At 43.7% G+C, this 13,648-nt stretch overlaps 1 protein-coding gene across 10 annotated transcripts in view; it reads right to left on the bottom strand.

The window, feature by feature from the left end:
* C5H18orf63 (chromosome 5 C18orf63 homolog) overlaps positions 1-13,648 on the bottom strand; it is a 125,294-nt gene that overhangs the window by 106,603 nt on the left and 5,043 nt on the right. For all 10 annotated transcript variants that reach the window (XR_014474878.1, XM_083187742.1, XM_083187737.1 and 7 more), the window contains exon 2: positions 3,385-3,506. Coding sequence is in view for 6 of the 10 variants with exons in the window: in XM_083187742.1 (XP_083043868.1) it covers positions 3,385-3,506 (122 nt within the window). In the remaining 4 variants the exon portion in view is untranslated. The remainder of the gene's footprint in view (positions 1-3,384; positions 3,507-13,648) is intronic.

The raw sequence follows: 13,648 nt of genomic DNA, 5'->3' as shown, positions 1-13,648 counted from the left end.
TATATATATATATACACACACACATATATATATATATATATATATATATATGTGTGTGTATATATATGTATATATATATATATATATATATATATATATATATATGTGTGTGTGTGTGTGTGTGTGTGTGTGTGTGTGTGTGTGTGTGTGTGTGTGTGTGTGTGTGCGTATACCGCACCGATCACCAACGATCGCCAGCCCCCCCCCCCCTCCCACCCGGCAGCCCCCCTCCCTCCCACCCACCCGGCTGCCGCAGCGCCAGCACCCCTCCCACCCCCCCGCCAGCCGCAGCGCCAGCCCCCCTCCCAAAGCTGGTGACCAAAATGGGGTCACTTGTGGGGGGGTTCCACTGTATTGGTGCTTCGGGGGTCTTGCTAATGCGACATAGCACCCGCCATTCATTCCACCACCAAAAATCACTCCTTCCCTTCTGAGTCCTGCCATGCACCCAACTGGTATTTTTTGGTCACATGTGAGGCATTGCCGTACCCGGGAGAAATTGGGGCACAGATTTTGGGGTGCTTTGTCTCCTTCATTCCTTGTGAAAATTAAAAATTTTGAGCCAGAACTGCATTTTTGTGTAAAAAATTAAATTTTTTTACACAAAAATGCAGATCTGGCTCAAAATTTTTCATTTTCACAAGGAATGAAGGAGACAAAGCACCCCAAAATCTGTGCCCCAATTTCTCCCGGGTACGGCAATGCCTCACATGTGACCAAAAAATACCAGTTGGGTGCATGGCAGGACTCAGAAGGGAAGGAGTGATTTTTGGATTTTGCAGCACAGATTCTGGTTGAATGACCCCCGAAACACCCATACAGTGGAACCCCCCCACAAGTGACCCCATTTTGCAAACTACACCCCTCAGGGAATTCATCTAGGGGTATAGAGTACATTTCAAACCCCCCGGGGTTTCACCAATTTTGATACAACTGAGCTGTGAAAATGAAAAATTATTTTTTTTCATTTTCACTGCCCAGTTGTACCACAATTGGTGAAACCCCTGGGGGTTTGAAATGTACACTATACCCCTAGATGAATTCCCTGAGGGGTGTAGTTTGCAAAATGGGGTCACTTGTGGGGGGGGTTCCTAACTTTTAGCATCTTATGGTGCCTAGAAACCTACATGGTGCCTAAAAAATAATCTCATAAAAAGGAGTCTCCAAAATCAAGTAGGTGCTCCTTCTATTATGAAGCCTGTGGTTTGGTCACCGTGCACACTAGGGCCACATATAGGATATTTATGAAAACCAAAGAATTGGGGGAATCAATTTTTAGTCACATTTCTCTAGTAAAATGTACTGTGTTCCTTAGAAAAATGTATTAAAATTGAAAATCCGAAAAAAAAATGAAATTTTGAAATTTCACCTACACTTTGTTTTAATTCCTGTGAAACACCTAAAGGGTTAACAAACTTCCAAAATGCTGTTTTGAATACTGTGAGGGGTGCAGTTTTTGAAATGGCATCATTTATGGGGGTGTCTCACATACAAGTCCCTCAAAGTCACATCAGAACTGAACTGGTCCCTAAAAAAATCAGTGTTTGAAATTTTCTTGAAAATTTGAGAATTTGCTAGTCATATTTGAAGCCTCCTAGTGTCCAAAAAAATTAAAAGGAAGTTGAAATAATGATTGCAACATAAAGTAGACATATGGTCTTTGTTAGTTATTAACTATTTTGAGTGGTATGATTATTTGTCTCACAAGCAGAAAATGTGACATTTTGCATATTGCTAAATTTTCCATTTTTTCACGATATTTTGGTATTTTTCACAAAAAAACACAGACTGTATCGACCCAAATTTACCACTAACTTGAAGTACAATGTGTCACGAGAAAACAATCTCAAAATCACTGGGATAAGTAAAAGCAAAAAAAAGTTATCCCCACTTAAGTGAGACATGTCAGATTTGAAAAAAAGGGCTCTGTCATGAAGGCACAAACTGGCTCTGTCATGAAGGGGTTAAGACTCGCCGCTAACCCCTGCAGCGGACGAGCGTCCGCGGCATGGAGCTGGCAGGGAGCCGGGGGACGGTGGCAGCCAGGGAGATTAAAGTCTCCCTGGCTGCCCCAGAACATATGTGGAGGGGAGGTGGGCTCCCCGGGACCCAGGCAGCACAAGCTGCCTCCCCCCTATAGCCAGAGGGGGACCCAGTATTCACTGCACCCGATCGTGCATATGTAATGATCGGGTGCAGTGAATATATGAATATCTAATGAGCGGCTCGAGAGCTCCTGCCCCCTGCTGGCTGCTCTGTGTAAAAAAAAAAAAAATAATTAAAAATATATATATTTTAAAATTATATATATATTCATGTGCTATAAGCACATGAATAAAAATAACATGCCCCTTCACAGAAAAAAAATCCTGATTTTTTGACACCAAATTTAAAAAAAAAAACCTTTTAGTTTAAAAGTTCACATTCCAGTTCTCCATGAAAAGATGGAGAATTGCTACACAGAGAGACATGGCGAAAATCACTTAAAAAGACGGCGAAAATATTACATTGAATAGGGTGGTTCACTTTTGGAGAGCAAAATGCTCCTTCCAACGCGAAAACAGCACAAACTCGCCATAAAACAAGGCGAATTTTTCTCATTGAATACTGGCCTATAGCATTAAATGACATATAGTTGAGCTGTGTCACCAGGATGGACTAAAGAGAAATGAATACATTTAAAAAAAGCACATATTGCTTATAGGTTTCTATATTTGGATTCAGTATTGAATCCCGGCGGTCGGGATCCCGGCGTTCAGAATCCCGACAGCCGAAATGCCGACAAGGGGGGGGGACGTGGATCGCCCCCCCTTGCGGACTCGCTGCGCTCGCCACGCAGCGGGCCCGGTGCCTCGGTACGCTAATTTATTCTCCCTCCAGGGGAGTCGTGGACACCCCAGGAGAGAGAATGTGTCGGTATTTCGGCGGTCGGGATTCCGAACGCCGGGAATTTAACTGCATCCCCTATATTTGGTTGACATTCATCACATCGACACTATGAATTTGGTGGTTTCCTGAATCCTGCAGAGGATTCATTGGTGAATATTGATAATCCTCCTGATCTCCCCTCCTGCAGCCTAACCCTCTGTGAATGGCAGCATTTAACATGTCACATTTTGCAGATGTCAACATGGTTCATGTTGATATTTCAAGATGACTTAACTGTCATTGGTGTTGATCTTATAATTGTCTACACAGTAAATGTCAACATAATGACTGAATCCCATTGCTCATAGCCACCAAATTGAGCTATATTTTTCAAGACTGTAATAGACAAATCAGAAGTAGAATTTGATATTCTTATGGACAACAACTTTTAAGCTTCAGTAAATCTACCACATGGTCTTTATGTTGAATTATAGATAAATTAAATTGTTTGTTTACCTGCAGAGTTTTATTTGAAGATCTCGAATATTAGACTCTATAGTCTCTGGGTTTATAATGATGTTCACAGCACAGAGACTTCCCAGATCTGGCAAATCCATAAAATACAGTGATTCTGGCATCTGAAAATCCACAATAAGATTTCATTAAAGCAATAGGATTCACAAGTGACACAAATTGTATCTTGTTTTTGTTTTTTCCCCAGAAGACATTGGGTGCCGGACAACTCACCAACAGTCGGGATTCCGACACTCATTACCCCGATGTCGGAATCCCGACTGCACCCTTGGACCCCCATAGAGGGAGAATAAAATAGGTGGCGAGCATAGTGAGCCACTGTGCCCGCAGCGAGCCCCGCAAGGGGCTTCGTTGCGCTCCCCCCGATGTGCAGTCGGGATTCCGACGTCGGGCTAATGACTGTCGGTGTGTTATACCACACCCAAGACATTGTATGTTCACAAAATACCATTCGCATTATTTGCTTTTTATTTTATTACTATTATCCAAATTATAAAAGCACATATGAAGATGATGGATGCTGTTTAACCCTTTATGAGTGCTAACATCTGAGAGATGCACAAAATATCCTCTAAAAAACACCAGCGTCGCTCACATTTTTTATATATAATTAAATAAAAAATGTTGTGTAAAAAAAGTATTATATTTTCTATATAAAAAGTAAACATTACAGGTCATTATGATGAATGAAAATGTTTGCTTGCAATTTTCACACCTATTCTGACAAATCCCCTTGGCACTCCAAGAGTTAAGTAAACGTTAATACATTTTCTTTTATTCATAAATCAACAGGGGGTAAAATTGACACCATGAAATTTAACTACACAAACTATATAAATGTACATGGATACAAAAACCTTGGGAGTATTTATCATAATTAAGTTGAAAAGAATAAGGGGAAAAGGCCCTGCTCACAGCAAACAATGGTGAGCAGGGACTTTTCCCTACTTTCTCTACTCAGAATGATTTCTGGCCAATCAGGAGCTGACTTTCTCGGCTCCTGATTGGCCAGAAATCATTCTGAGTAGAGACGCAGAGGAAGAAGGATCTCTGCGTCTCTCCAGTGTCCAGCGGAGGCAGAGCGGGTACCAGCAGCCGGGAGCAGCGCGACTTGAACAGAAGATGCCGGGGTGGTTGCCAGAGGAGCAGGATTTCCTTCCCCAGGTACCCCTTTGGATTACTACGGATCCAGGACCCCGGACTCTTCAGCCCTGGAGCCCCGGACCAGCCCCGGAACCAAGCCACCGGACCCTGGGACCTACCTACAGGATCAAGATAGGTAAGTATCAGTGTGTTTGTGTAATGTATGTATTAAACTTTTATTTTTCTAATGTGTCAGTGTGTATTTAACAATTTTTTTTACTGTGGAACTACAACTGCCCCGCAGGCTGGGACTTGTGGTTCTCCAAGTCCCAGCTTGCGGGGGGAGGCTTGCTGGGACTCATAGTTCCACAGTTTAAAACAATAGTTTTTTCATCTATTTTTTTACACCAGTATCAGCTCGATGCCCACCGCCCAGGGGCATCGAGGACAGCACCAGGCTTCAGCCTGGTCAGGTAAGTCCTGGAGGGTGGGGGACCCCTTAATTGGGGGGGTCCCCACTCCCCCAGGACCCCTGGCCAGGCTGACCGGTCAGAGGGCTGAATGCTTTGGCCGGGGGGACTTGTATAAAAAGTCTCCCCCCGGCTGTGGCATTACCCTGATGGCTGGTTTGGCCTGGTTCTTAAAATACGGGGGACCTCCAGTCATTTTGTCCCCCGTATTTTAGGAACCAGCCCCGGACCTGGAGCCTGGGGCTGGTTTTAAAAAAATTAGCGAAGCCCTATTTGTCGGGTTTCCTGATTTTTTAATACCAGCCCGGCTATTTCAGCCTGGTGCTGGTTACGGCTGTGGGGGGGACCCCACGCCATTTTTTTTTTTAAGTCACCCTGCCAGAGATGATGGAGCTATGGAACGCCCACATGGGCATTCCAGCTTTGGCAGTATAGTCGCAAGGACGGCAGCATATCAGTCGAATCTGCGTACACGCTGCACTTTTGTAACGATATGGGGCCGTCCTGTCGGATGAAAATTAAACCGCAAAGAACCGTCGACCGACCGAATATGGACGGTCAAGACAGTTTTTTGCCATTTATCGCTCGTACGGGACAGCGTACACACATATACAATTGAACGGCTGTCCGACCCAGAACGGCCCGACAATTGTATATATGTGTACCCAGCTTTAGTCATGTTACAGGGGCACCAAGACAGAAGGAATAGATTATTTGGTACCAATCTCCAGCTGTGATAGGGGTTCCTTGTTTTCACTTTCATTTACCGAACCCTATTGAAGGTTAGGAAAGAGTATCAAAGTAGTCTTTCTGCTTTGGGTTGATTGGAAAATGCTTCTGGAACAGCATTGCTCTATTTAGTCAGATGTTCCTTACCAATACCAAGGACCAATATTTTATTTAAACTCGAGTCCACCCCCTTTATATATATATATATATTCTCCAAATTGCTTAATAAAAAGTGCAGGCACTCACCAAGGTAGCTAAGTCAGCAGTTTTATTCAGTATCCATACATATAAATCGATGTTTAAACCCTAATGGGGCCTTTGTAAAGACAGAACAGTGCATAGCCATAGGAATACCAGACTAGTGGTGTCACACAATTGAAGTGTGTCACTTTCTATCTATTATGTCTTGTAACTTTTTTCTGTAACTTAAACTTTAAAGTTTTGACTTGAATTTTAGTTCTAGTTTCTGTGTTCTGTGTCTGTGAACTTATGGCTCAAGCCAGTGGGTTCCCAAACTTTTTTGAATCACGGTACCCTAGAGTATCAGACTATTTTTCAGGGCACCCCTAGGCCAAAAGTTTGTTACCAAGAATAAAAAATAATAATAATTAAATAAGTTGTGCTTAAATGTTGTCCTTTGGTCCAGTTATGTGGTGAGGAACATGATTCACTTCTGTTTATCCACATATTTTATAATTGAAAGCCTCAAGCACTGATTTTGCCCATTACATTGACCATAAACAATTTGAATTGGTTCCGGACCACCAACCTGAGGCACCCCTGCAAGTGCTCCGAGGCACCCCAGGGAGCCTAGGCACACAGTTTGGGAACCACTGGCTCAAGCCATTAGTTACATTTTCTTTTGAGTATTAATAATTCTTTATACTGTTGAGAGTCTGCTTTCCCTGAGCTAGGCCCTAAACTTTGTACTCTAAATGGTGGCAGTAACTGCGTTGAATTATAGCATGTGCTATGATAATCAGTAAGGTGTCATAGGCAGTGATTCTCAGATTGGCATATATGGGGAATTTCCACACCCAGGATCGTGACAAAATTTCTACCAGAAGTAGCTCTTGTAAAATTTTGCTTTTTTGGTAGTTTTTGTATTTCTTGCAGGACAATGTAAAATGTATGCTTCATCCAATCATAATTTCTCAACGTGTATTAAGGATATTACTGTACATGCATAAACATTTATAGACAGTCATACAAGTTTCCAGAAATGTTAAGGATACATTCAAAAATTGTGGCAACCTCCTTGGCACACACATTTCAGGCCCAGTATATATGATAAGTGATGATTTATTTTCACCTTCGCCAAAGATTGCCTCCTGGATTCAAAGTCTTCTGTTCATGCTCGATTTTGGAAGAAATATCATTCAATAAAATTTTAAATTTGCACTGTTTAATGTTGCATACAGTATACTTGGGTGCATCACCATTTGTATACGGCTGCTGTGGTGTGAAAAGGAAATGACAGCTCAATATTATCTGCCTGTGTTTTTTTTTCTAATGGATCGCTTGGGACGTTTCTTCGAGACCAGGGGAAGGATGAATCACACATGTTGTATTTGTAGGTGCTTGGCTTGCTAGGGGGCCCATTTTTGTAACAATGTTATGGAGTATTCCAAGAAAAATGTCATTATCTACATAACTATAATTACATAAAATACATTATGTGTATGAATGTTCCACTACCTTATCATATTAAGGGACAAAGTCAGTGCTGTCAAACTCATGGCCCTTCAGCTGTTGTGAAACTACACATCCCATCATGCCCTGCCACAGATTGTATATAATGGATTGCGAAATCTGTGGCAGGACATGCTGGGACATGTAGTTACCAACAGCTGGACGCCATGAGTTTGACACCACTGATCTAAGTTCAAAGATGGGTTTAAATCGGACAACCCCTTAAGGGTTCTGTCATAAGGTTTAATGCTATTTCTGTTGTTTTCATGCATGTGATATGTCATTATGACTTTCTGAAAGCAACCAGGGCTGCTGAAAGTGCCGCGGGGCCCCTATAAAAAAAATGTCAGGGGGTGCGAGCTGTTTGCCGGCACAAAGGCTACTGCTGCAGCTGCCTCTCTCACCCACACAGCACTGTGCAGTGTGTGCTGAGCAGGGGGAGATAGAGAGTATGTGTTGCTGCAGCAGTTTCTGCGCTCTACTCCCACTGCCTGGTCTCTGCAGCGTAGGTTAGCCCTGGACCCTCCAACAGACCAGGATAAAAAGCCCCCCCCCCCCCCCCCGATGGCACTGAATACAAAATAATAAACAGACTGCCTTAGGTGAACCCTAAACCCCTTGAGTAGTGGGTTTTCCTGGGGCGGGGCAAACCTACCAGGTGAGGTTTGTCCTGCCCGAGAAATACTCGCTGCTCCTGGCTTTGGCTGCCTGCTTGAAGTAGATCGGGGCTGCTTGGGGGGCTCGGGACCAATTGGGTGTTCCAGCACTCAGCCATTTGCTTGTACACCTGAAGTGCTGCCGAAGCGGAGGATCAGTGATGGGGGATGGTGGTGCGCCAGTGGTTCATCACTTGAGGCACCAGTGGTGCACCCTTTACAGTGGTATGCATGGAAAAAGGGATTTTTGTAAGAACTTACCGTTCGAATCCCTTTCTCTGATATGGTCCTGGTGACACAGCTTCAATTTGGCATGTAGGAGGGTCCGCAGGAGCCAGGCACCTATCCTAAAGCTTTGAGAGAGGTAGGCTCCTCCCATCGCATACCAGAATCCTCAGTTCAACTTTCAAAGCCACTGGAATACATTATCTCAGTACAACACCTGAACATCTTATATGCACAAACATTAATTTTAACCATTATAACATGACAACTCATGAAACGGCAATACTTACTGAGCGTAAGGGAGGGATCGCTGTGTCACCAGGACCATATCAGAGAAAGGGATTCGAACGGTAAGTTCTTACAAAAATCCCTTTTTCTCTTTCAATTGTCCTGGTGACACAGCTTCACTTTGGGACGTTCCAGAGCCGGTCCTTTTGGGAGGGTAAGCTCAGGTGTGCAGTTCTCATCACTACTCACCCGAATGATGAGTCCTCCGACGCGAACTCATGGAACCTATAGAATTTGGTAAAAGTGTGAACAGATGACAAAGTGGCAGCCCTGCATACTTGCTCAGCCGAAGCCCCATGGAGCACCGCCCAAGAGGTAGCAACTGATTTGGTGGTATGTGCGTTTATCCTGGCAGGTACAGGCCTACCAACCTTAGTATATGCAAAAGGAAATACTGATCTCAGCCACCTAGTAATGGTCTGTTTAGAAGCAGGCCAGCCAATCTTGTGTACATCGTACAACACCAGCAAAGAATCAGTCTTACGGAAATCCTTAACTCTGTCCACATAAATGCGCAAGGCGCAAACAACTTCCTCAATTTGTCCCTTTTCTTGAAATACAGGAAGAACAATATCCTGATTTAAATGAAAAGAAGAAACCACTTTAGGCAAAAATTTAGGAACGGTTCTCAGCACAGCCCTATCATGGTGAAAAATAAGGAAAGGAGGCTTACAAGACAATGCTCCCAATTCCGAAACTCTCTTTGCAGAGAAAATGGCCAACAAAAACGTTAATTTTGTTAAGTTAGAAATTTTAGGTCAGCCGACCTTAATGGTTCAAAAGGAGATTTTTTGAAGAACCTCCAACACCAAGGACAAATCTCATGGTGCAACAGGTTGTTTGTATGGAGGCTTTAACCTGGTAACCCCTTGAAGGAAGGTTTGAACCTCCGGAATCATCGCCACTCTTTTCTAAAGGAAAATCGACAGGGCCGAAATTTGAACCTTGAGAGACTGAAGACTCAGTCCTGATGAAAAACAGTCTTGTAGGAAAGTTAGTCGAGCTAAATCCTGATGAAGGAATGGACCTGGTCTCAGAAGGTCTGGTCGTAGAGGTAGACGGTTAAATTCCCCACAGAAGCGTAAATTGGCTCTCAACTCATTCCACAAGCTAAAGGCTGACATAGTCGCTGTTCAAGATACTCACTTTATGTAGTCTGTACCTCCTAAATTATTTGACAATAGATTTCCCGATTGCTATACGGCTCTTTAAAAAAAGCAGGGTTGCTATATTGGTCTCTGCCCGTTGCTCTCTTTCTGTAGATTCCCAATATGTTGACCCAGATGGTAGATATTTAATATTAGTTGGTAAAATGGAGGGATTTGAGGTAATACTTGGTTCATGCTATGCCCCGAACTCTAAAACAGATGCCATTTTGCAGGAAGCTCTGCACATTGATAAGCAGACATGCCAAAAGGTGCTATTATGATTTTGGGTGATTTTTACATGGTCCTTGACCCTTTGGTAGATAGATCTGGGCCCGCGGGAGGAGTCATGCCCCTCTCCCGAATCAGTCCCCTAGTTTTCATCACCTACTGGGTGAATATGACCTATATGATGGCTGGCAGGCTAAAAAACCATTCGGTCGGGACTACACCTTCTTTTCCCCATGTACACCAGTCATACTCCAGAATAGACCTAGTGCTGACTGACAAATGGACTCTAGCTTCCATTCTTAGAGTGCAAATACTGCCTATGTCTTGGTCAGATTATTCTCCTATATTGATCAAGTGCGATTTGGTCTTCCGTAGAATATCCCCTGGTCCCTGGAGGTTGAGAGTTATATTTTATATCACCCTGAGACCTATCAGGCAATACATGACTACCGATTAGCTTACAATACTTCTAGTAATCCCGATGATACCAACGTATTTAATCACTAGTGTTCTCTCAAAGCTGTGATTCGCGGGTCAGCAATTCAAGCTGCTGCTAGATTAAAAAGAGCAAACATGCTTGAGGCTCGTCAGGCAGAAGCAGAGGCTTTGAGATTGGAAGCCGCCCATAAGGCAGACCCACATAATAGACATCTCCTTAGTCTCCTTCTAAAAGACTGGAAGAAAATGAATACTTTCTCACTTAGAGAAGTACAGAGGAATCTGTTCCGCTTAAATCGAAGATTTTATGTATTTCGAAATAAAGTAAGACGCCTATTGGCTAGAAAATTTAAGAGGACATCAGACAAGAGCAAGAATACACCATTTATACAATTGTAGTGGTACTAAGGTTTTTGACCCTTTTGACATTGCCACACCTTTGCAGATTATTATTCTCAACTTTATAATCATAGTTGGGATGCTAACACCCCCCCAGCCTCTCCCTTCATCATTTTTTGAGCAGCATCTCTCTGCCACGGTTGAACTCAGGGACCTGCCTGTTCTTGTGCTCTCCTTGGACTATTACTGAAGTCGAAGCAGCTATTCACTGTATGCCCAGAAACAAAGCTCCCAGCCCGGAATCCTTCTAATTTCTATAAATCCATCAAGCAGATCCTAGCTCCAATACTATTGAAGTTCTTTAACAAGGCCTCCGATACTGGAGGTTTTCCAAAGGAGATGCTTGAAGCATGTTGCGATCCCTTAACCTGGAAAACCTTTAACAGCTGTTCAGAACTTCCGCCCCATAGCTTTGTTAAATACAGACCTCAAACTATATGTAAGCAGATTGCAAACCGTATATCTCCCCTTCTACCTTCACTTATTGTTGCCGACCAGGTTGGGTTTGTGCCGGGCATGCAGGCCCCGGATACCACCCGCTGAGTTTTTAATATTGTAGAGAGTTGTGATTTCAAAAAGACTCCCCTCTTGATTCTGCCGCTCGGTTGCAGATTTTTGCTTTGTACTCTGCCCCCTCGGCAATGTTCCCTCTAATTTTACGAAGGCTGTGTGCGGCAAAAGATTTTGTTTGTGCAACTTTGGAAGGAAATTTTAATTTTTGTGCGTCACTTATATATAACTGGAAAATGACATTCAGCATATGTGTTAACTTTACTTCAAAATGGTATTAAACATTTAAAACACAGCACACAATGTAGTTAATGGGTGAAACACACATTAATTGAGTCCACAACTGCAAAAAGGGACCACTGCTGCTTTGTGCGCTCTGTTGTAATGTCTGTGCGCACGCTCGTCGAGTTGTGTGCGCGCGCACAGCTTAGAGGGAACACTGCCCCTCGGTGAAGGGGTTTGTGAATGGATGTTTATACTCAGGGTTTTGCATAACAAATGGCACTAGACAAGACTGTCCCCACTTATTTTTGCACTGGCCATAGAACCTCTAGCTGAAAAAATTCAGATCCACTGCACTTATCCAGGGGCCTATAATAGGTGGGATACCCCATAAAATTAGCCTTGTTGCTGACGATATCCTTCTGTGCTTGTTGCATCCCGAAGTTTCTTTGTTTGAACTGCATAAGGTCTTGAGGGATTACTCTAACATCTCATATTATAAGTTAAATACTTACAAAACGGAAGCTCTCCCTTTCAATATGACTGTAAATACTCCTCCTCTGCTACTTCAAATGGAGTGAATACAGGGAAAGGCAGGGTCTTCCCCTCATATACAGTGACCAGATAGACATGTCTGTATTGCTTTCCTGTACTCGAGACAGTACTACATGAGCTGTTTATTCTATTCCAGATTTTTCTTTTTTGCTCCCTATCCTCTAGTTATCAGTGCACAGAGGCTTACTGCAGGTAGTGGTTGCGCTGTCTGCCCTGCGGGCCGCGTGGTGTGGTCGGGACACTGGGGAGCAGGTGCACACAGGAGACAGGTTCCGAACAGCGTGGTGCAGCAACGGAGGCTGCCATTGTAAGCACAGTGTTGTGGAGGGACAGACCTCTGCATGACTGTGGCTGTGAGAGGAGGTGTGCCTGGTTCTCTGCAGTGCCTCCAGTATGGGAGAAGCCATGTTGGAGACCAAGGTTTCTCCAATCCCCTGCCAGGGGTTTTCTCCAGCCAATCCAGTGTGTCTTTCCCTGATAAAAAGGGGTCTGGCCCATGTCTCCCTGCCAGTGCTTCAGTCTACCTCCTGGAGAGTGGTTCAGTGGCTTTGCGCTCCACAGTGTTCCTGGCTAACCTGCTGATGCTCCTGTCTGGTATTCCTTAAAAGGTACCAGTGCCGCAATGACCCACCAGTATGCTGCAGGGGACCCCCCTCTCTCCTGTTGGGATTACTTCCTAGCTCTTCACATTTTTTTCTCCAAAGCTCACAGTGACTCAGCAATATACAAGGTACCACAGTTATTCTCAGTTTGTATCCAAGTTACGCAGTTACTCACAGTCGTGTCCAAGTGCTGTAGTTAATCATGGTCGTCTCAAAGTTCTACAGCTAATCTCAGTTGTAACCAAGTGCTATAGCTACCTACAGTTATTCCAAGCCTTCACAGCTCCAAGTCTTCAGTTATCCACAGACATTTTCAAAGCTCTTCACTCATTCCCAACTCGTTACAGTATTCTCCAAGGTCCTCACAATCACTTACAACTTCTTACAGTGGTCTCCAAAGTCTTCAATCTCTTTACAGTTCTTCATCCAAGTCTTATGCAACAGTCCATTCCTTGTTATATGAACTGCTACTGTATTATTGTTGCTTAATGACTACATTACCAACTGATTGATGCTATTTCAGTTTATTCATTGACTGTACCGCAAGACCTTATTATCATTAAACCTTCTAAACTCTGTTCAACCTCTCCTCCGTTAATCCGGCACTTTAGTACATGAGAAAGCACTACATTCGTCCACCACACTTCCGCCATCCAATTCCCATCTCCTCTAAGGTTACTCCCCATTTGCCAGTCCCTATAAATTCCCAGAGTGTGAGCACTATTTGCATCAGCTTACCCAGCATTCTTAACCCTACAGGTGGAAGGGGATTGGTTAAGCAATTCGGTTGTAAAGACTAAAGTGACATCTGCCAAGATGGCCACGCCCAGACCAATCTGGAGGGAAAGTATGCTTGTTAATGGCATGGCTATGGCCTGTAGTGCTGGCGGTAATGGCGACGACTCCTGGGCCGCGTAGAACCAGACCCGGATCAGGACACAATCTGTATCTAAAGTTTGTTTAGCTTTGTTTACATCAGGGTTGCCTACCTGACTCTCTCC

Source organism: Crinia signifera, chromosome 5, assembly GCF_055691185.1.
Source record: "Crinia signifera chromosome 5, ASM5569118v1, whole genome shotgun sequence".
Classification (NCBI taxonomy): Eukaryota; Metazoa; Chordata; class Amphibia; order Anura; family Myobatrachidae; genus Crinia; species Crinia signifera.
This window is presented reverse-complemented; position numbering and strand designations above follow the sequence as displayed.